A 24942-nucleotide genomic window follows, 5' to 3' on the forward strand; every position below is an offset into this window, starting at 1 on the left:
TAGTACAGGAAAGATAGACTTTTTCGTGGAACGAAATATAGGACGGCTGAATTTTTCAAATCTGAAAGAGGGGCATTAGAAAAGCTTAAGTCCTGGTTTTCGGGACGCCACCCCCCTGGCGAAATCCGCCATTTTGGAAAACGCGAATCGCTCTATATCTCCAAAACTATTTATCCTAGAGAAATGGTTATCAGACCAAAGTTCTTGAAAATTTAATTATCTTTTTCTTTCTAATGCATAATTTTTCTGAGCGGGCAATAGTTTTGAGGTTATGTTGTTTTAATTTATTTTGTTTCCTTTTTTTTAAGATTTTATCATTCTCGGTAATAGTAACATAATTTTATATACAGTACAAGTTATAGACCATCAAATTTCCAATAATTTGGTATATTTTTGAAAGTCATGCGATGTATGAGTCGATAGTTATTGATCTGAAAACTGTAGTCTAAGTACAGGAAAGTTAGTAAATAAAACAGGCATTTTAAGAAACGAAATATAGGGAGGCTGATTTTTTCAAATCTGAAATAAGGGTATTAGAAAAGCTTAAGTCCTGGTTCTCGGGACACCAACTCCATGGCGAAATCCGCCATTTTGAAAAACGTGAATTGGTCTATATCTACTAAACTATTGGCTTGACCGAATAAGTTACTTAACCAAAGTTGTAGGTAATATAAATATCTTTTCTTGTACATTCACTGTTTTTCTGCGAGGACAACACTTTTGTTTTAAGGTTATGTTGTTTAGTTTTTTATTTTTTCGGTTTTTTTTAATTTTTCTCTCTGATTAAAGTTGTAGAACATCAATATTCCATTAATTTGGTATACTTTTGAAGATTATATGATTTTTCAAACCAAAGATACGGAATTTTAAGAGCAATCCCTTTCAATATTTTCTAAAAATATACTAATATGCTTTTGCATAAGGTTCATACCTAAAATACTTAATCGTGTACGTAATGTAAGAACAAGAAACATATGATATGAGAGGAAGTTAGTTATTAAGGTGGGTTATGGTAAACCGTAGAATGTTGTGGTACACATATTTTGTGTTTTAAGTCAAACATCCAACTTTTATGATGCTAAAAAATTATGTTTCTATCATAGAGACCGTGAAAAATAAAAAAATTAAAAAAAAAAACAACATAACCTCAAAAGTGTTGTCTTCGCTGAAAAACAGTGCATGTACAAGAACAGATATTCATATTACCTACAACTTTGGTTAAGTAACTTATTCGGTCAAGTTAATAGTGTAGCAGGTATATACCAATTCACGTTTTTCAAAATGGCGGATTTCGCCAGGTGCTCGGCGTCCCAAGAACCAGGACTAAAGCTTTTCTAATACTCCTCTTTCAGATTTGAAAAAATCAGCCTCCCTATATTTCGTTCTACAAAATGTCTGTTTTTTTACTAACTTTCGTGTACTTAGACTACAGTTTTCAGATCAATAACTTTCGACTCATACATCGCATGACTTTCAAAAATTAACCAAATTATTGAAAATTTGATGGTCTATAACTTTAACTGTTTAAAAATTTATGTAACTAATACCGGGAATAATAAAATCTTAAAAAAAAGGAAACAAAATAAATTAAAACAACATAACCTCAAAACTATTGCCCGCTCAGAAAAATAATGTATTACAAAGAAAAAGATAATTAAATTTCCAGGAACTTTGGTCTGATAATCATTTCTCGAGGATAAATAGTTTTGGAGATATAGAGCGATTCGCGTTTTTTAAAATGGCGGATTTCGCCAGGGGGGTGGCGTCCCGAAAACCAGGACTTAAGCTTTTCTAATATCCCTCTTTCAGATTTGAAAAATTCAGCCGTCCTATATTTCGTTCCACAATATACTTGTTTTTTTACTAACTTTCCTGTACTATAAAGGCAGTGTTGTATTTTCCTTTTTCTTGCCATTGGTATGCGGGGTTTCAAGAAATCAGTAGTTTTAGCAATAACGTATTTATTTAAATTTATTGTTTGACAAATTCAATAACATAAAGCTATCGGATAGCTTTTTCCCGTTCCCGTTTTAGGGAAGTCTTTTTTATTGGCAGTATCATGTGCATAGTCTTCTGAGAGAGTCTTGCACTCGTATGCTCGTATTTCTTTGAAATAAAGTTGAAATGGTCGGAAATCGATGGAATTTGTTGAAGGTTTTCTCTCTCCTATATCAGATAAAATTCAATTATTTCTTTGTAAAGGCTTAACATCATTGGCCCCTTTTTGAACAAAAGTATAAATATTTTGTTTTCGCTATTTCAGTTGTTGATTTGTGAATGATGTTGTACAAATTGTTTTTAGACCAAAAACTTAGAGTTTTCTACATTATTTTTTTAAAGTTTTCCATCCGAAAAAACTATGAAAATTACGTTAGAAAAATTTCACTTTTGCACTTTTTACATTTTTTGATTCAGTGTAGTTAAGCTTAGAAAGAAAAAATTTCAAGAGAAAATATAAATTTAAAAGTTTCAAATATTTCTATCTGAAGGAGTTGCTTAGAAAAATTTATAAATAAATAAATAAATAAATAAATAAGTTGCCTTTTCGAGACAAAAAAAAGTTGAAACTAGTTAAAAAAAATGGAACATATTCACCCTAACGATTATAATATAATAACAATAATTATAAATTATCATTTTTAATTGAGTTAAAAAATAGAACTAAAATATTTCAACCCGATAATGGATAGTGAAAAGATTTTCTTTTTATGATTACCTAATTTGGTTATAATTAGTAGGTAGGTACTTAGTATTTCTGGTTTATACCTTATCTATTTTTGGACTTTGTATTACATTGAATAAGAAGAAGTACTAATTGTCAAACTTCTTTCCATTCTGATTAAAATTAAAGTAGTTATCGGTCCTTAACTGCCTGATATCACCTTCTATACAAAACTGATGAGACATATGTAATTGGCTTTTATCTGGTTGACGTTGAAAATACAAAAAATGACCAACTCATGCGAACTAAGCTCGATAAATCCCCACAATTAATTTCATTTACAATTAAGTGCTTTTCGGATTAAGTGACTTTAAAACATCCACACATAACTGCCGATAAGAAAAGCCTGTGTACACGAATGAAAACCTTCAGATGCGAAACAAAAACGAAAGTTCTTTGTAAATTAATTGACTGAAAACATGTTTCATTGTTTGCTTAAAAGGTGTTCTTGTCTCTTTGTTGTTTGATGACTTTGTAGGTAATCTTTTAAATTGAAAAAAAAAAACACAACATTCAGTTGAATGAAATTAAATCACAAACAATATTGTATATATAAATTCAGATGTAGTGGAGTAACTAAAGCTCAAAAATTGGCAATATTAGGGAACCCGGCCGAACAGCTTAGATTTTGATGATCTTTTTTTTCAAACGTCGGTTATTAAAAATACTTTAAAGTCTATAGATTAAAAATTGCCGGTGTTGCCGTTTTGATTTTTTAAATTTAATTGAAGATTTTTGTGAACAAAAACAAATTTTTTTCAAAAATTTTTCTTAAATTTCATAAATTAACTGATGCCAAAAGATTGTCTAGGAAATTCAAGGAAAAAAAATATATGGGAGTGAGGGACAATCTTCCATAGTTCAAGCAATAGATGCAATTTTCTTATTAATTGACTTCAAACACAAAAAAAAATATTTGAACACAACGGCAACACCTACAATATTCAAATATACATTTTTTAAAAGCTAGAAGCTTAGTCATATATGTAAAATTAAAATTAAGTTAATTGAATGAACGGCTTTTGAAAGAATGGTAATTGAACTCAGATTTTTGAAAAAAAAAATTATTGAAAAAATTTTAACATGTCGTTTTTTAAACTTGGTCGTAATATAAAATGCATTTATTTTCAAATTTTTTTGGACGCATTTATTATGATTTCAAATTATAAAAGGAAATGTCAATATGTATTACGGTTTATGAAAAAAATTAAAAAGTATTTTATTTTCGAAGAACTTTTTTTAATAAAAGTTTTGAAAAAAAATGTAACTTATTATTTTTTTTAAAGTTCAACATCTAAACATAAAATTATTTTTTATTCATTTAATAACCCTTACTGTTGAAAGTTAAATAGCAAAAATTTAAAGTTCCTATTTACCACAGTCTTTGAGAGAATTAATTATTTCAATGCAAAAATTCAGTTTTAATAAAAAAAAAACCATTGAAATTGAAGTAATTTTTCATTTTTTTTTTTCAAAAGTGTGATATATTTTACCTTTTTTGCTTCGAAATTCAACTAATAATATTTATGGCCAAAAATTTTTTTTAAATAAATTCATATTTTATTAGAAAAAGTTTGGAAAAAAGTCATTTTAAATTTTTCTAATAACATTTTTTTTTTTTTAATTCTGAGTTTGAGGACCATTTTTTCAAAAAGTCTTAATCAAATTTAGTGGATTTAAATTCAAGAGATAAGAATGACCTTCTGGCTTTTTAAAAATGTATCTTAAAATATTGTAGGTGTTGCCGTTGTTTTCAAAATATTTTTTTTGTGATTGAGGTCAGAATGTTAGAAAATTGCATTTATCGCTTGAACGATGGAAGACTGTCCCTTACTGCCTTTTATATATTTTCCTTAAATTACCTAGAGAATCTTTTGCTATCATTTGTTTTATGAAATTTAAGCAAAAAAAATGGTTTTGTTAAAAAAAAATTTAATTTTAATTTTAAAAAATAATACGGCAACACCGGCAGTTTTTAATCTATAGACTTTAAAGTATTTTTAATCACCTACGTTTAAAAAAAAATAGTCAAAATCAGAGCTGTTTGGCCGGGTTCCCTAATAATTTGCTTTAGTTACTCTACTAATGATGGATAAAATATTCTCTGAGTGCTTTTTAATATCTGAGTAGAAAAATTAATTATTTTATCCTACGACTTTAAGAATTAAGCTTCACTTAAGTAAATATTTAAAATCAATACATTGACATTTTCAACTGTGACTTGATTTACTATCGAAATAGATTAAATAATAAAAAAAAAAAAATAGAACTGGAAAAAAATATATATGTATAGGTATAAAGATTTATCGTTTTTAATAAGAGTTGTAAGAGATTGAAATCTTTTTTGAATGCAATCTTTAATTACTTCAATCGAAAGATAGCATTCACTGACGTACATTTGAGACTTAGACTTCAAATTTTGCAATCACCAATCATTTTCCGTAAAATGATTGCAATCTTTTTTATTTACCAATCAATTGGCGTCATTCAAATGATTGCATAGTCTTTTGGGAGTGCATGCAGTCTTATTTGCATTCTTTTTGCAATCTTTCCATTTCTTGACAGTCTTTGCAATCCTTGACAGTCTTTTGCATTAATTTGCATTCCTTGGCATTCTTTGCATTCTTTTGCATTCTGTTTGCAATCTTTAACATTCATTTGCATTCTTTTGCAGTAATTTCCATTCGTTTGCATTCTTTTGCATTCTTTTACATTCATTTGCATTCCTTTTGCATTCTCTTGTATTAAAAAATTATGCAAAAAGAATGCAAAAGACTGCAAAAGAATGCAAAGGAATGCAAAAGAATGCAAGAAGAATGCAAAAGAATGCAAAGGATGCAAAGACTGCCAAGGAATGCAAAGATTGCAATCATTCAGTCAATTGATTGGTAAAAAAAAGAATGCAATCATTTCACGAAAAATTATTGGTGATTTCAAAATTTGAAGTCTGAGTCACAAGTATAGTGGAAGGTGGCCTAAAATGGCCCCACTAAGAAAAATGTCCCAAATCTCAAAAAAGTAACATTCAAATGCTTTATACTTTTAAGTTTAATCAATTACTCTCACATTTTTTGCATTTCGAGTTAAAAAAATTCCAAAAAGTTTTTAATTTTTTTTTATATTCAAGAAGTGTCTAAATTTCACTGATCAAATTTACCCGGGTAAAATGAATGGCACACTATACAAACATACAGTAGCGAGCAAAAAAAAATGCAAACAATATAAACATTTGCATTTTTTTGCTCGTCTAAAAACGCATATTTAGGTAAAATAAATTGCCCACAAAAAAATTGGGGGAAAGGGGGTGGGTGGGCGAAAAAGTAGGGTGGGTGTCAAAAATCATGGTTTTTTACGATTTCTGTCAAAATCAGACGTCCTATCTAAAAAAGTCAAATGCAAAAGTTGTAGGTAGTATAAATGTCTACAACTTTTACTCAAACATTTTTTTTCTATAGGTAACCTCAAAAATATTGAAAAAAATGCAAAAATACGAAAAAAAACTTTTTGACTAGTGAAATCGAACAGATATGTTTTTCTTATGGTTTTCTGTGCTCGAATCTGAAGTCAGAAAAATTCTATCACATCACGTTTTTGACATATTACCACGCCAAAAATCAGAAAAATAGTGCTTAGGACGTTCAAAATTCAATATCTCAAAAACTTTGCACGTTAGAGCTATTCTAGTGCTTGATTCAAATTAAAAAGGTCAATGACCATTAGAAAAGTATAATTTGGTTTCTACGGAAAATTATTTTTCGCCAATATTACTGTCATTTACGGAAAAATCAATCTTAAAAATCGTTTTTTTGTTTTTTTCAATTTTTCTCAATATTTTCTAAAACAAGTATAGTTTTTCCACACAATCTTTAAAAAACGGTTTTAAGCTAAATAATTGCATTCCACACTTTTCAAAAATCAAAAATTTTTTCGGTAACTTTTTTGATTGCAAAATTAGCTATTTTTTCAAATTAAATTCGTCAAAAATCCAAAAATTAATTTTTTGCTCAAAAAATATTTTTAATAGATAGAAAACATAACAAAGTAATTTTTAACCAAGTTTTGTTAAAATCCAACTATTTTTGTAAAAGATAAAAATCAAAAATCAAAAAATCATATTTTTGTATTTTTTTTCACTATTTTTGAGGTTATAGAAAAAAATTGTTTGAGTACAAGTTGTAGACATTTATACTGCCTACAACTTTTGCATTTGACTTTCGATAGGACGTCTAATTTTGACAGAAATCGTAAAAAACCATGATTTTTGACACCCACCCCACTTTTTCGCCCACCCACCCCCTTTCCCCCAATTTTTTTGTGGGCAATTTATTTTTCCCTTTTCATATACCATTTATCCGAAATTTTCCCACCACCCATATGCTGCTAATAATTTTTTTATTTTCAAAAATTATTGGCACTGGTCTATTAATAAGAAATGCTTCCTACATACATACATTAACTGCTTTCTATAAAATACAATGTTTTTTATACCTACAGTTTTTTTGTAAAAACAAAATTTCACAAAATTTTAACGAGTGTCCTTTTTGAGGTGACTAAAGTTAATTTGACCTGTCAAATTTCAAATAATGGCTTGAAGTTGCTAAAATTTGGTATATGTCGGTTTTGCCAGATAAACGCATTAGGCACCCTATAATTCTGTTCGATTCTACGATTTCAACCAGGGGGCAATTTTACCTTGGGGTGCCATTTTAGGCCACTTTCCCTTAAGTCAATGAATGCAATCCTTTTTTAGAATTGTATAACTGAATTTCAAAGACTGCATTCTTTAACAACCCTGCGAGGTATATCGTATATTTATAATTGGTAACGAATTTCAAGCGAAGTTAATGTTTTTTTAATTTTAATTTAATATCCCATATAAATGTATTATACCTAAAGTAAATTTTAAAACAATTAAAAATTTGAAAATAAAATGATCCAGTGCACACACGATTTTGATTAATTTTGTTTGTGTATAAAATATGCTGTGGGTACAGGTAGTTATATCTTTAATTTAAAGGAACATAAACTTTAGTAGGTACGTGCTTTTGGTGTTATTTGCATCATTAACTCATAACCAAAGCAAAATATAATCATGACGTGATTGCAGTGAGTAAAAACTTAATCCAAATATACCTACTCACAGTTCATAACTACGCTTACAAAATAATAAATTTAAAGCATTCAAGGACCAAGAATTATTGTTTTTTTTTTAGTTTCATATAGGTACAATACCTTCTAAAAAGCTGATTAAATATGGGAAATACGTATAGTAAAACTTTAATTCATTGTAAAATTATGTTTAATAAAAATATAAGATTAATGTTTGTTTTGTTTTAATCTTCAAGAATAACAAACCAAAAAAAGCGTGATCACGATAAACCTCATCCGCTCTTATTTTGTTTGAATCTTTCGATTAAAGTTTACCCCGAGAGGATTCTAACCATTAGCGGTTTCATTTACTAGTCCACAATTAAGAAACGCGGCCAACCTTATGAGCGTGAGAAATTAGACCACGGATGTGGATGTTATCAGAGTTATTATATGGAAAGGACACATGTTTAAAAATACTGTGACATTTACCAAATACTAAATCCCAACACATTTTACATTAGACTAGATTAGACACAAACCTTTCAGTAACTTTAAAAGCGAACATGTTGTATAGCACTTGTTGTATAACACTTGTTGTATAACACTTGTGAAAATAATACATTTGTATTCTCTTATTCGGTTCTGTTATCATCTCTATGTATGTGGAAGGAATCATATTTATGCCACACAAATAGAAGCGTTTGTTCAAAAATGAATAAACAAAAAACATTATTTGTTATTATCATTATTTTGTTTAGGTGACGTGAAATAACGCTCTACGAAATAAGTCCCCATTTGAAATGCGGCTTTATTTCCATGGAAAACCCGAAATAACGACCGACGGGCCTTATTTCAGTTCAGGTTGTAGGGGGCATCATCCCTGTATACGCTCTGAACTTCAAAAATAACATTTAAATTTTTTTTTAATAATGAAGTTTGGAAGTTCAGATGTTCTTGTTTTCTACTTCCAAGTGAAAAAAAAAAACGAAATAAGGCCCGACGTCCTTGAAATAGAAATAAGGCCGTAAACATTGTCAGGGCCTAATTTCTATTACAAATGGAAATAAGGGCCTATGCGGCTTTATTTCGTAGGGCGTTATTTTACGTCACCTTTTGTTTATGCTCTGAAAATACCTGTTTTTGTATTGCATCTCTAATATCTTTCGTTCTAAGATCAACTTTGAAAATTGTTCCTACCTATACTTTGGAAACTGGACTGCAATAGGTACCAGGGCAAGTTTTTAAATTAATAAACTGGTGTCAAATAATACAATTTTTTTTCAGGTTTGCTCAAAAATAAGAGTTTACAATTGAGTTCTATTAACATTTGGAACTGTTATAATTTGTAGAAAAATGCTACCTAGCTACACCACATAAAAAAAAGTTTTGATAAAATACCTTTATTAACTATTAACCAATTAGACCAAGACATGCCAATAATTTTTAAAAACAAAAAATTTATTAGCAGCATGAGGGTGGTGGGACAGGACAATTCAGGATAAATGGTATACCTACCTATATAGGAAAAGAGAAAAATAAATTGTCCACGATCAAATTGTTGAAAGGGGGTGGGTGGGTGTTTGGGTGGAAGAGTGTGGTGGGTGTCAAAAATCTCGTTTTTTTTACTATTTCTAAAAGTAGGCCTCCTAGATATAGAAAAAACTTAATTGCAAAAGTTTTAGATATTAAAAATGTCTACAACTTTTACTCAAACCTTTCTTTTTTTATATAACCACATACACCACAGTGACCCTTGAGGTTATATTAAAATGGAAAACATTATAAAAACCATTTATCCCATTAAAGCACTGTTTACATGAGAGCGACCAACGAATGAGCGAATAAACGAATAAATGAAATTTAAGGTAATTATAAAGTGAAAGAAAAACTGTATTAAACAGTAGCAAGCTAACTAGTGTTTAATATTTTCAAAGAAAATTATAACATTTCAATTTCTAAAATAAGAAAAATATTAGAAACCAAATTGTTCGTACGAAAAAACTTTTATTCGACCAATTTGTTTTTTTTTTTTTTCATATACATATTTCTTATTTTAGATATTTAGCCCAGGAAAATTATTAAATCAAATCGCATTTTTCGCGGGACAACATTTTTTTCATGGAATGTGTTCGGGTGTATGTCTTTATCATAAAAGTCAATTTGTTGAGATGATAGGACGTCGTCGGGAGCAGCCGCCATCTTGGAAAAGACTTTGGTGAGGTTTTTATTCAATAGATCCATTTTTACTCATTTAAACTAAAAATGTGCAAGCACAGACTAATTTTAAATAAAATTATCTAAAAAATGATATACAAATGAATTCCGTGAGTAGACAAGTTCAATTTAAAAGTCGGTCAAAGTCGAGGTTTGTCTCGCGAGGTTGGAGCAAAATGACATTTTTTCAAATATCTGACGAACTTTTGATTTGTTTGGATTATTCTTCAAGATCCCCCCCCCCCCCCCCCCCATCCAATACGATTTTTTTTCTTGTCTGAGTGCAACCTACACACTTTTGGTTTTTGTTACACCTTATGAAAATTAACCTGTGTTAGTACCTTTGTCCCTTTATAAAAATTCCAATTTTTTTTAAGTTTCTTGCCTAAAGATCGAAAACGGTATGTCAAATCGAAAAACCGTTAATATGAGAACTAATTTTCAGAAAAACCCCAAATTATAGAGATATGACAAAAATAAGAAAATCACCCTTTGGCGTGTTTCAAAAAAAAACAACCCTAACTCTTAAACTGAAGGGATAATCGAAAAAAGATTTTTCTGTAGATTCAAAAATACTTGAGTTATGTAAAATTTTATAAAAAACAAAATGGCGGTCAAATGACTTGATACTCTTTCGAGTCCTGAAAATACATTTTGGGATTTTTTCTCAGACCTCATATAATAAAATCTAACTTTTTGAACCCCTTTAATGCCCCTACTCAGGGTCTGGGCCAATTCTAAGAAGGTCCATTAAGTTTTTACTACATTTCTTGTTTGTTAGTTCGTCACGAGCTAGTAAAAACTAAAAACTATTCCAAAAAGAATATTAGAAATAAACGTGGAAAAACATGTTTAAAGTAAAATAAAGAATTCCAACTCTTAAATAAATGTGATCTCTTAAAAAATCGTAAATAAATGAATTTCGTTTCCATCTACATAAATCAAGCCAAACAAAAAACTCGAATATACCGAAATTTTAGTTTCAAACTGAAATAGACTGGTACAAATAACATTTGGCAATGTAATGTGCCAAACTAATTTCCATCGCATATCCAAAGCTGCAAGGCTGGTGTTGAATTCCTCTCTGTCAGTCCAGCTTTAGGGTTTAATTTATAACTTTTCATATCCCCATGACAACTGATATTTATGTTCAACGTTTTACAAAACCAAAAATCAGGCAGAAAACAGCAGCAGACGAAGCAGCTTGCTGATGAGTTGGAATGTGGTCCGCGTTCCACAAACAGTAATTAATACGGATACGGACTCTCTGTTCCAACCCCTAGGGAACTTTTTTTAAAGTAATGTATTAAAATAATATAATCTCAACCCAACATACTCGTTCATAGAAATAACATTGGTTGTGCTCCGATTCTGTTGTTGTATCTATGTTGTATAGTCCCGTGGATATGTGCCACAACTATGGATATTGTAATAAATTAAGGCTTTTATACGTTAATCCTTATTCTGTACCTAAAATATTTTAATTAATTAAATTATATCGTGTTATGTAGTTGGGTCAAAATTTTGTTATTTCTCTGACTTACGAATACTGGCTTAACTTCTATCCAAACTCTTTAAAGTGAAAACCAAATATATAACGAACTAAGATCATAAAGTTGACCTAAAACCATTAAACATTTTTTTTACACGAAGCCAACATTTACCTTTTAACATAGTCGCCCAAAACCTTCTACTGGTATTATTTCAGTGCATTCAACAAAACAAACACACAAATCAAAATAAACTTTTTTTTCAGTTGGCCTTCACCCATTGCAATTTTTACAGTGCGAACTGTAATTTTCATCTCAGATTTCCACATCGATTGGCCGGACGGAAAAATAGAAACTTTCAATTTCCGGATCCGCTTCTTTTCACTTTTTGCTTTCTATCTTCCGCTTTGTTTCATTTTCAATTTTCTTTTTTCATATCGGCAAGTAACCAATTCTATAGAATCAATAATACACTTCTTCTAGAATCGGAATGGATGGCCCGTCTTTTGAAAAACTTCCAAGTGATTAAACTTAATACATAAGTCATCCTGAAAAAAACTTTTTTCTTTTCTGTTGTGATGTGACTTTTTTGTTGTTGTATTTGTTATTTACCCTTTGTGTGAGTAAGCGAACTGATTTGATTATTGGACTTTTATTTTCCTTTTTTGTGTATCTTTTTTACCTTGGACGATAACTTGCAAATAGGGAGTCAGACAACATAAAATTATACTATACAAGGACTGTTTTTATGCAGGACTGTTTTTATGCACTAAACGTGACACTTCCTTTAGTCTTGAAATCGAATTTTTCCTTAAGGTTAAAACGAGAGATGAAAAAATAAAATAATATTGAAAATTATCTAATTTAGTTTGGAGACCAGACACAATTATATGGAACAATGATTTGCTAAAGAAACAAAGAATTTTTTGCTACGAAAAAAAGTTAAATTGGGGCAAATTTATTCGAGTAAGTGTTAAAGGTGTTTTATTGTTATCTTATTTTTAAAATATATTTATTCTGTAGTCATAATAAGTCCCTTGTAAGGTAAGATTTTGTTTCGCTCAATGATTTAGGGGCCAGTTAGAGCTATCATTGAATTGAATCATTGAACTTTTTTATTTCCGATTTTAAGCCAGTGAAGCAAGCAATAATGATTATGAGGGGTATCAGCATGGCCCTTATAAGTTGTGAGTGTTATTCTTATTACTAAAAACAAATAATTGATTTTCATTTATGCCTGATTTACAAGGCGATTTTTTTCTTGATCATTTAAATCGTAAGCCATTTGACAGGGAATAGAAGATTATGTATGTGTGAAAATAAAGAAATTATTTAGCCAAACATCGAAAACTGCATATCAATTTCACTCTCGAAACGCTCTCGTCTCGTGTCGTCTCGCAATATTGTGAATCAGGCATTAAACTTTTCTTAAAAGACCATTTTTCATTTCACTGACTGAAATTGATTTCAATGAACTGCTGATTTTCTTTTCCAAATTTTAAAAAAAAATCGGAAAACACTGAAGATGTTTGCATCTCTTTCTGTTCTCATTCGTCAGTTTTTGTTTCAAACTCTAACTTCAAATGTCTAACTGCCAACGGCGTATACAGGGGGGGGGGGGGGTCACGGGGTCATGACCCCCCCCAAGAACTCAAAACTTAAACAAGAAATTGTTGTGTTCTACTAAATTCTTTTGAGTACGATGATTTTCAAAATGTCGAAGTTTTAGAACAAGAACGAAAATGAAAAGTCAAAAAATTTGTTGGTATTCAACCGAATATTTTTGCCATATCTGGGGATGTGGTCATATTTTTAGCTATTATTTTGATTCGTTCGATAATATAAGGCATTGATAGGCTACAAGTTAAGCTGTGCTGTAGAGCTTTGTATGGATTTAAAATCCAAATAATTTGTTTAATTTTGACTAAACCGAAAATAGATAAGAATATAGCCAACCTCTTCTAAAGGCAAATTAAATATTTAAGCAAGCTTAGGTCACTTAAAATAATCTCGAAAATCGATTTAAGAAAAACTAATAAATATAACTGAATATGTTTTATATTTTAAACCGCTGATAAAAACCTGAAAGCTGATTAAATCAGAGCCGAATATTATGAAATCCTTCGTAAGTGATCTAAAGCATTTCTTTAATTAGTAATGCCGTTTGAAATTTCGAAAAAATATCTAAACTATACTCTGTCCGATAAATATTGGCAGTACAGGCCTTATGGGAGAGCTTTTTCAAAAACAATGGGACCTAACGATTGCTAAAAAGCAATTTACGAAAAATATGCCCCTGAAAAACACAAGAACACCACAGACGTGCCATGGCATTGTTGTTGTTATTTCTTTATTAAGCGAAGTACACCCTCCTATGACCGATCTGCCTCACGATCTGTGGCAGAATGGAACTCAATCATAAAAGCTGTTTATTAAAAGTATTCACAATACATAAGAGTTACCATTGGTAAACTTCCTTCATAAACTACTCCTTTTTCTATTATTTTTCTGAAAGAGCTTTCAGGATTAATGCTTTTTTCAAGCTTTTTGAACGAAAAAAAGCATATGTGTTGTCGTGGTGTTGGTGGTTATTTGATTTTTATTTTGTGTATGTAGGAAAACAGTTAATGTCAACATTTTAACATGCATTTTAAGATTTCAACAGGCAAAATTTTGTACCCATGCGTGGGGTCGGCCTGCGTCTTAAATGAGTGAATTTTTCATTTGTTATTTTGGTGTTAAACGAAAAATTTATTTTTTTTTTTCGTTTTTGTGAAATTTTACTGACAAAATGGTAACGCTGGTACCAATTTGATACGGCATCGCTAAGTGAGCTTTTTTATGTGATAGACATATCCAGAAGGCGTGAAGCAGAGTGAGATGCAAATGCCCTACCTTCCCTGTACTGCCAATTTTTATCGGACAGAGTATAGCATAATTTTGTTTAATATTTTCTGTTACGCCAAAAATATTTTTTTGTCCTTACTATTTTGACAGAGGTACTTGAATCCTGTATCGTCTTAAAAGAAAAAAAAAAAAACAAAATTAAAAAAAAAAATGTATTTTCAAATGCAATTTTTTTTTTTGCAAAACCTTGCGATTCGTTTGCCTGAGGTTAGGAAGACAATTAATTCGAAAGTTATCAGTGTTATTAAACTAAAAAGATTTTATTTAAACTTGTAAAATAATTCTGGACTATCGGAAAACAATGCAGAGTTGTTTAAAGGCAAATTATTCAATCGAAGTACTTGTACATTACACTGTATTTTAAGGACAGGATGGTCTTAATTGGTGAAGATTTAAGGCTAAACAAATAAAAGCAAACGAATCACACAACGTTTTTGTTTGGTTATTCTTAGAACTCTTCGGAACTGTTCGATTCGAAATGCAAAACAAACAAATTTTAATATTTTTAATTTAAATAGCACATTTTCAAGTTTATGCCTACTACCAAAACTTTTGTAAAAAAAATTTTGGCATGACCCCCCCCAAGAAGAAAACCTGTATACGCCCCTGCTACCTGCAGTAATTAATTTCAGTACACTCCTGCTCAAAATTAATGCATACTTTCTTACTTTTAGAGTTAAAACCCTTGTATTTCATTTTTAATTATACTCTAAAATTTAAGTGCGTATATTATATAGGTGTTTTTGTTGGTTTTATTGTGGATATGATCGCTATAATAGCTGAGAAATAAATATTTTACATAGGTAGGTACGGTACCTACATATTTTCCTAAAATAATTTCGTAAGAAAGAGTTTGCACATGGATGGCGCACAGTGGATCGACTACAGAGTCTCAAGTGGGGGCTATTTCACAATAAAACATAATTATGATGTTTTTCTTAGCAATTTTAATACTCTTATATCTGGCTCATTTTTTAAGATTTCTTCTTGAAGTAAATTTTTTTCATTAGATGATGATATCTAAAATATATATTTAAGACAAAAATCACAAAATTATATTTTGAAATAATTCTCAAACACGTTTTTCTATAACCCTTTTTTGCAAATTTTACTTAACTTTGAAAAGGCTTTTAAAAAAATGCTTACATATGCATATTCAAGCTTTCTAAGTAGTCTAGAATGAAAGCTTAATATTTTGAGTGTAATATTTTTTAGATTTTGGATCCGACCGAATTCGACCCCGTTTTTTAGAGCACCATCTTTGTAAATTTAACCCTTAAGATAGTATTTTTTCCAATCTGCAAAGGGAAGGCTTGGTGTTATTTAGCTATAGCTAAAAGTGGCATGGGGTAGTTAAAAGCAAGAATATAACTAGAACTACTGAATACATAATGTCAAAAACAATAATTTTTTAAGTTTTTTCTTTTTAATGGCGTTTTCGATTGGCAGTCCGGAAGCGTCCGGAATCATTCTGACAAAATTTTATTCACACAAAACTGTCAGTTTTGTACGAATAAAACGCTTTCAGAATGATTCCGGACGCTTCCGGACTGCCAATCGAAAACGCCATAAGTAAAGCACTGTCAGATCGATCAACAAATGAACGAACATATATGAAATTTTATATACGTACATAGGTATGTACTTATGTATTTTATAACAAAATCTGGATTATAAAGTAGCAATTTAAATAAAACCTAAATTTTTCAAAAAAAAAAAAAATATTACATTTCAATTTATAAAGCCCATTATCCTGCTGAAGCAAAACGGAAATTTTCAATCAAAAACAGCAGAAAGAAAAAATTTCTTATACTTTTCTTTTCACAGCACAACAGTTTGGCAAATGACATTCTTACCTGTACTTGAATACTTGGAGAGTCTTTAATAATTTTTCAGTAATATTTCGCACTATGTAGTATTACAAGACTGTAGTAACTCAAAAAAAAAATTCTCGCTCAATCAGAGAAAAACTGTTTATTTACAAACTGTTCCAAATTGTAAAAAAAAATAATTTTTTTATCAAGTTCCTATATAAATATAAAGTTATTGTGTAAAATATGATGTCACCTCACGCAAAAAAAATTTTGAGTTACTACAAGTCCGATTTGTTCAGGTCAAATTTCTTGGTCCAAAAGAAATTTGCGCCTTGTGAATTTTTATTTATTGACTTTCGCTATTGACTTTGGAGACTTAGAAACATTTTCGTTTCGCTTAAGCAGCGTACTAAGTAAGCTTAAAATAAGAAAAAAACAAATTGGTGGCTTCGAATTAAAAATTGTCTTACAAAAAATTTGTTCTTTTGAATTGTTTCTTGTTTGAAAATAAAATGTATTTTTTTTCGGTTTTTTGAAAAATTTAAACTTAAGATAGATAACTACTAATCCAGTTTTTTGTTAAAAAAAATTGTTTAAAAAATATATAAAATTTCATTATTATGAATCTATAAGAAGTTTTTTTTTTTTTGAAAATTAACAGTATTTTAAAAGACTGTTAAACAAAATTAACGCTTTTTTTTAATTAATAAATGAGACAACAATGTAAAATAATAATTTTCTGTGTAGTAAAATAAGGATTTGGTAATTTTTGTATGCTAACTGATATTTTAGGTAAAAACAAAATTAAAGAATTAAAAAGTTTTTGTAATTTTTTTACTGAATTCAATTCTGTAAATTTCAAGAAGCAATATAGCGAAAACCGTTTTAAAATCCGTTCATTAGATCAAAAGTTACAGCCCCACTTTCTCACAGCTTCGATCCACTGTGTGGCGTAGTGATATCATGTGAAGGCAACTAAAAAGAAAAAGTTTGATTTATAAAAGTCACGCATACAAACAAAAAAATATAAAAGATCTACCGCTCGAGATATATTTATTCAAGAGTCAACCAAAACTGTCAAATTCAATGTTTGAGAAAAATTTCATCAAACAAATTAACCACGAGGGTTTTTTTATAAATAAATTTATATTACCTCCACAAAATTTTAAAATACTTTTCTCGGGGCCTACATAGATCGTTTTGCAGATCTTTTTAAATATAGCAAAACTGCATAATTTGTTTTTTTTTTTTTTCAATGTTCTTCAAAGTCGAGATTTAATGACAAAACAAAAAACGTTTTTAACGTTTTACCTTGAGCCATTGCAAAAGTTTTAGTTTCATTATTCTTTGTAGAATGCAGAATTATCGGATCTTTTGAGAATTGGATAGATTATTTTTCCAAATTATTACGGGCAACCTAACAATGTAGTAATAAAAAAATTAAAAAGAAGGACCTTGATCTTTAAAAACAAGTAATATCTAAACTCAACTATACGTGCGAGATGCGACTTATAGTCAATACTGGTGCGTTTTGTTCGTCTATGTTTTATGTTTAATGTTTACTATCTTCACAAAACGCCACAACCGAATCAATAAAAGCATAAGATGTCATATCAAAAGATTTATGAAGGATGGCTTAAGAACAAAACATTATTTTTTTTTTTCGGAAGATTTACTTGAAAATAACGAACATGAAAACAATACATAAAGTCTTTGAAGGCCAAAAGCCAAAACCAGGGAACTTATTTTGATTGCTTTCTACTCGCCAGTATGAAGAATGAACTCATAGATTTCTCCTTCTCTCATGCATGGGACGCTGCGTTTCAAGGTGAATCCGGATAAAATATAGCGTTGAAAACAAAGCCGCACCTACATACATACATCTCCTATTCTAAGGATATTTGTGAATAAAATCGATATGTTGAAAGGATATACCTGATTTTTATTTTTTTGTTTACAATGAACTTACGAGTAGGTATTGAAAACTAAGCAAAAAAAAGTCAATTATTGAAAAACTGAAGAAAATTTTCTGCGAATGAAAAACTTCTGGTTATCCTTTGTGAAGGTTGAAGGACATTTTCTTTGACAATGGGCCTGTCTAATCCAGTCAGCGTTTTTATTGTTTTTCTTTGCAATAGTAGTTTATTGCAATTTACTTAGCTTTTCCATTTCAATCGTTATTATTTTAATTTTTTCGTTTTCAAATTTTCTCAATTTAAACTATAATATATGTATGTACCTATTTTTTTCTGTTAAAAAGTACCTATGAATGATTTGATAATAATACATAATAGGCATTAGGCAATCAGTCAGTCAAAGTGCTTCTTCAAAAGTTATACGCTGTGAAGAGTGAAGCGTATTCATTTGGAACATTTTGATCTGAAAATGAATCAATAGAACTTTTCGTTTCGTATAAATATGAAGAAATTTTAATAATTTTTATAGTTAATCATCAATCTGCTGAGTTAACAAGTTTGAAAGCTAAATAATTCCATAAATCAACATGTTAAATTATATTGTAAGTTTGCCTTATGAATAAATTCCAACATTTTAATAGTAATCTTCTTTCATAGTTTGTCCTCGTTTTGGCTGTTCTTTTTGCAATTGCTGCTGCTGAGCCACAGCCTGATCCTTTAATTGGATACACTGCTTATGGAATACCAGCACTTGGGGCCAGGATTGCCGTTGTTCCCTCTTATGGAGCAATTATTGGATAATTGAGTACAAAAAAATACTTAATCTGAAATTGTCAATAATTGTTTAATAAAGGACAAAATATCTCCATAGCAATTTTTGGTATTTTTTTATATATTCAGCTTTGTTTGAGATTTGTTCTACAATGGTCGGAAAAAGTATTTTGACAAAATGAACATTTTTCTAATTGATGAGAATAATCTGTAACCGTTAAACATAAAATAAGAAAGTAGACGGTTATTTAATAAGTATATTATGGTGAAACCAGAGTTCGGACTTCAGTTTCAAAATTTCGAAGCAAGTTTGAAAAAAAAGTGAAGTAGATCCAAAATTTCGGAAGTAGATTTCAAAATTAAACTAAATTTATTTACAAAAATGTATTCTAAACAAATTATTTTTCAACAAAATTATTTTTCTTTATACTTATTTTATTATGATCTTTTCTAAAAAAACCTTTCTCATCTAGTGGTTGTAACGGTGCTTTGGGGTATAACTACGGTGACCATATTTCTAGGAGCAAAACCCGGGACAATTAAAGATTCGTTGGATCGTTTTAAAAATCTCGATTTTTCAAAAAAAAAAAATATTTTTTTTAAAATGACTTCATATTTTTTCCTTTTTTGAGGTCTAGATTTCTTTAACGATTTGTATGGAAATTTTTCGTTGAAATCATTTAAACGTTCACAAGGAAGTCAGACATGAAGAAAACGGTTTTATAATAGGTTCTGTTAATAACTTCTAAAAAATATTTTTATTGCTTTTATCCGGAAAATAAGAAAAACTTTTATTTTCCAACCACTGTTTTCTTGTTTTCCTTAAAAAGTAATTAAAATTTTGAATAAAAAAATCAGGGAATTTACAAATACGGGACAATCACGGGACAAATTTCAAAATACGGGACACTTTACGTCCCGGGTTTCTTAAATAAAAACCCGGGACAAGCTATAGAAATACGGGACAGTCCCGCACGGAGAAAACATAACGCCAGGGATAACTTTACTTCTAGTATATTTAATCAGAATAAAGTTGAATATACCAGAAATAAAGTTAAATATACCAGAAGCACAGTCATCCCTGCCTTATTTTTTCTCTGTGCGGGTAAACCAGGACGGATGGTCACCGTAATAACGATTAATTTAGCATAATCTAACAAATTTTTCATCAGGAATTCTTCAAAATTAGTCAAAATTACTTTGATAAACTTTATTTATATCTTGAATTCGAAGAATAATTGACCTTCATTCTTTTGAAATTTCAGTTGAGCTTTTTTTCTCAATGCCTCGACCAGATTTAAAATTGAAGTTAAATCCCTTTCTCTAAATTTATTATTTGAAAAAAATTTTTCAATCAAGAAATAGAAGTAGATCCTGAAAAAGAGAAGTAGGGAAGTTATTATTTTTTTCCCAAAACTGAAGTAAATCTACTTCGATCGAAGTAAAGTCCGAACCCTGGGTGAAACTCATGATGATCAATGTCAGTCATATACCTAGATGATATTATGCTTCGTGGCTGCATTTTTTGTATAAAAAGTGCTAATTTTTGAGGGAAAAAAGTATTTTGACAAACTTTCTTTTTCAACGTTGGTAAGGTAAAGTAATGCATTTTACGTGTTTCAAGCACGTTTAGAACTGACAGACTTATTAAGGCTCCAATTTGTAAAAAATTGGGCAAAACGGCGGAACTTAACATTGAAATTAGTGCATCTTCTTTTGCAAGTCATAATTTCGGTGTGTCTGTTAAAAAATCGTTGAAGAACTGAATTTTTCGCGGGAAACTATAAATTAAAAAATATGAAAACACAAAAATATTATTATACTATTCAAAATTTACCACAAATGGAGAAAAAATGCAATAAAAAAATAGACGCATTTTGTCATTTTGAAAAATTCACTTTAAATCGTGGATTTGGACATGACATTCTTTCATCAAAAACTTTGTTAGCAAAAGTACCCTTTGCATTGAGCTCAAAGAAGACAATTTTGCTATGTTTAGGGGAAGATTATACAGTACATACCTCATAAAGCAAAAATTGAAAAAAACTGAATTCTCAAAGTTACATATTCGTTTGCTTTTTCATTCAAAAACAAAGTTTTATGGACCACATGCCCACAAATTTCTATCTCAATGATCCGTGAAATGCAAAGGAACCGTTAGAGCTCCGTAAAAATTTGGTCAAGTTTTTGGCACAACTGTGGCAAACTGTTATTTTTACGATCCAATTTATTGTTTGTTCTGAAGTTTGTTCAACTCGCTTAGAAAAAAATTATGTCATAGAAATAGAAAGTTGCACGTTACTACTCAGACGATTGTATGGGAAAAAAGAAGTGAGCATATTTTTTCTATAGAGATTTTCGAGTGAACTTGCCCATATGAAGGTACATAGTTCGATTGTTTTTATTGGCGTTGATGTAGGTTTAAGGAATTTTTCTATACGAAATAATACAATGTTGTTATTTGCATGTTTATAAATGTGTTTGAATTTGAACTAGTAGATATAGAAATTTATCTAAAATTAGGTATTGAAAACAGGCTAATATTAAAAGATAGCATATAAGTGTAGTGTTTTTGAGAGTATGCGCCCCTGTATCTCTGCGCCCTGTGCATTTGCACATCTTGCACATATGGTAGGTCCGGTCCTGGATACCTTACAGTGTGCTAAGAATAATAAATACGTGTTTCCAAAATGAAAACTAGGGTTAATACAAAAACCCAGCCAGCATGTTCAGGTTTTCTACCTATAGCACTTTTTCAAGTTTAGTTCCTGGCACTGATAAAAGCTGCTCCAAAAATCAAATGAAGTCACTTATGCGAAACAATTTTAAATTACTTCTTAATTTCAAATCACTAGAATTTTTTTTATAGAAATACCTGCATAACTCTTTGTTTCTAAGAAACACTACAAAAAAAATTAATTAACAAATGCTCTTACATGTCAACATTTTTATTGATTAAAAAAAAATAAAGATGAACAATCGAACATGTTTTAATTATCCATAATATCTTCCATGTCCTCCATATCCTCTACCATGACCTCTATATCTAGCTACAGGTTCAGGAACCGGTTCCGGAAGAGGACCAGGAGCAGGAAATGGAACAGCAGCTGCCATAGCGAAAAGGACTGCCACAAACAGAACGAGCTAAACAATAATACATTTTAATAAGATACTAGAAAGAAAATTGAATACCACTTACATATTTCAGCATTTTGGGGTAGTAAAACTTTGTCGACCTGTAAATGCAATTTATCAAAAGAAACTAATAATAAATATAAAAAATTTCTTCCATTTATATTGCTGATTCTAATAGTTGATTGCATTCAAACGTACCTACGCTTCATAGCCCATAGTTTTTCTAAGGAAATGCAATATTTCATTTGAATTTATTTAAAATAAGAAATCAATACAAATAAAAAGATATTAATTTTAATAAATGTTCAATTAAGCGCGATACATTAAATAAATCTTTTCTTCGAAAAATTATTAATTAACAAAATATCTGTTTGAAATGAAATGAAACTGATAGTCTTTCGGTATCAAAAAAAACTATGTGTTGTATGGTGTGCTAAGCACGAATTAGAAATTGCCCAGCAAAACTTCGTACCTTGTTATTTTCTTGTGAATAACGTAATACTTGAAAAGTGATATTTTTACAAAAACAATTTGTGTATTATTGAAAGAACACATTTTTGGATGTATTTTACTTTGAAACTATTCAATGATCTTTTTTAAACTTTGTTTTCAATAAATTTTCTTTTTAAAAAATATAAAAAAAAATATTTTTCTAGAGTTCTCTAATTTATATATGTTATTGTAACTATGTAGCTAAAAAATGTTTTATTTTTTCTTCTCACCCCACCCTTCTTTTGAAGATTAAATCATCTAAATAGATGGTTTTTTTTAATAAAGAAATTTTATAAATTTTTTTACATTTTTACGTATATTTTCTTGTGGGTACATGATTTAAAAGTTTATGCTATTTTTACCGACTTCCAAAAAGGAGGAGGTATTCAATTCGCCTGTATTTTTTTTTTTTTTATGTTTGTTACCTCATAACTTTGGACTGAGTGAACCAATTTTGATAATTTTGTATTGGAAAGCTAGTGGCTGCAATGTGGTCCCATTTCAATTTCGTTCAGTTATAGCTATAGGAACTATTGGAAAAACCATAAAACCCTGTTTTGATCCATGGAAGTCGGTTTTGTTTTTTGATAAAAAAGATTACTACCGACTTCCAAAAAGGAGGAGGTATTCAATTCGTCTGTCGACCACACTGCAGGCACCAGCTTTCCAATACAAAATTGGTTCACTCCGTCCAAAGTTATGAGGTAACAAACATAAAAAAAAAAAATACAGACGAATTGAATACCTCCTCCTTTTTGGAAGTCGGTAAAAATGATTATATTTTCTAGGTTTTATTGACTTCCCTACCTCCAAAAATCGCCGCCTGATAGAAACCCGAAAGAATTTTCTAGACCCTTTTGATGCTTCTTTGCAAGTAACTTTTTGCCAAGTTTCATGAGTATCACAATTTATTGTATTATATTTATTTTTGTACTATTTACATAGAATTTAAAATTTACACAAAAAACTCAATCTACAAGTCGTACAGAAAATTTGATATTTTGTTATACCTAATTTATTAGGACAGACGACCTTCCTTTGATTTACTTAAAAAACTTTTTCTGAGTAAAAATAAAATTTTTTGATTTAAAATAAAAGTTATTCGATCTTCAAACACCGTCTCCTCGCCGCACCACCTAAATTGCAAATAAATTCCACTTCAATGACTCTAGGTGACTATGTTCACTCGAATGAATTTCATTCAATTTAAGTCGTGAATATAGAGTAAAACACTCGATTTCATCAGAAGCTTTCATAATTGGGATTTGAGAAGAAAATAAGGGAAGCTGTATATTTTCTTACCTTATTTTCCATTAATTTGATTTCCCAGACAGCTTCAGTAGGCAATTTGCAAGAAAATATAAAGGAATTACTTCCAATTTGCATGAGCCATGGATCATTAAGTTTTTATATGAAAATTGTTCAAAGTAAAAGTATTAAATATCAAAAAATTAAATTGTATACGCATCAAAAGTTTCCCTAGCCAGACAGAAAAGATGATATTTTAACAGTACCATGTGGCATGATAAAATTATGAGATCGATAAATATATTTTAAAAATTGATTTTAATTGTTTTACTTAATTTTTGAAGTTATACTTCTTATGGGAGGGTGGGTATGAAAATTTACTTTTTGACAAGAATGTCAAAGGGATTATGACGCGATCACCCTGGGTAGCAGGGCTGTCGTTTCACCTTTATAGTAGGCAGTACTTTAGTATTTAAAAATGCAGTACGCCGCAGTACGGCAAACATAAAACACACAACACGTTGCAAGTTACATGGGTAATGTGGCAAGTTGCATGTGGCAAGTTGTATGTTTCAAGTTGCATGTGGCAAGTTGCATGTGGCAAGTTGTATGTGGCAAGTTGCGTGTGGCAAGTTGCATGTGGCAAGTTGCATGTTGTAATTTCCATGTGGCAAGTTGCCAGGGTTGCAAAAAGCTCACATTTTAGCTCAGCTCCCTAGGTACCATAGCTTAGCTCATTTGAGCTGAGCTGAAAGTGAGCGCCCCAACTTCCAACGCCTATATCTCGGAATTTTGAAGAAAATGAAAAAAAAAATTTTTTGATGCCAAAAGGTAGCGGGGACTCTAACCTACATTTGAGTACAACTCTCATGCCTGTAGGCCCACGCGTTCTCGAACCGGGAGAACTTAGAAGTAAAAAAAAAAATAGGCACGATTCTGAAAAAATAGGCATGATGTGGCGGTTTAACATGGAAGATGATTTTTTAAAAATCTGACAATGTGCAAAGCGTAGGCCCATGACACAAGCTATCATTTGGCATCACTCCCAAAAATTGCTCTCAAGCGGTTTAGCTTCCAGGAGCGTTCAAAGATTCGGGGATTTTTTCGAAAAAAAATTTTACCCCAACTTTCAAACACGATTT

The 24942-nt window shown here is 30.1% G+C and overlaps 1 protein-coding gene and 1 long non-coding RNA gene across 3 annotated transcripts; one reads left to right on the forward strand and one right to left on the reverse strand.

Moving 5' to 3' along the window:
• Positions 1–18556: 18556 nt before the first annotated feature.
• LOC129912746 (uncharacterized) lies at positions 18557–19028 on the forward strand. Its single transcript, XR_008771901.1, has 2 exons — positions 18557–18756; positions 18812–19028. It is a non-coding gene; the product is annotated as an uncharacterized LOC129912746 (long non-coding RNA).
• Positions 19029–21857: 2829 nt separating this feature from the next.
• Positions 21858–23660, reverse strand: LOC129908221 (uncharacterized). 2 transcript variants are annotated; one of them, XR_008771236.1, is made up of 3 exons: positions 23563–23660; positions 22125–22161; positions 21858–22069 (listed from the first exon to the last, which is right to left on the reverse strand). XR_008771236.1 is itself a non-coding variant. In XM_055984583.1 (3 exons), the coding sequence occupies exons 1-3, from the start codon at positions 23446–23448 to the stop codon at positions 21920–21922; spliced, it is 276 nt and encodes a 91-aa protein (XP_055840558.1). In that variant the 5' UTR covers positions 23449–23477; the 3' UTR covers positions 21858–21919. The 2 variants fall into 2 exon arrangements, 1 of the variants encoding a protein (XP_055840558.1); XM_055984583.1 differs by lacking the exon at positions 23563–23660 and adding an exon at positions 23360–23477.
• Positions 23661–24942: the final 1282 nt, after the last annotated feature.

This window comes from Episyrphus balteatus, chromosome 2 (genome assembly GCF_945859705.1).
Source record: "Episyrphus balteatus chromosome 2, idEpiBalt1.1, whole genome shotgun sequence".
Classification (NCBI taxonomy): Eukaryota; Metazoa; Arthropoda; class Insecta; order Diptera; family Syrphidae; genus Episyrphus; species Episyrphus balteatus.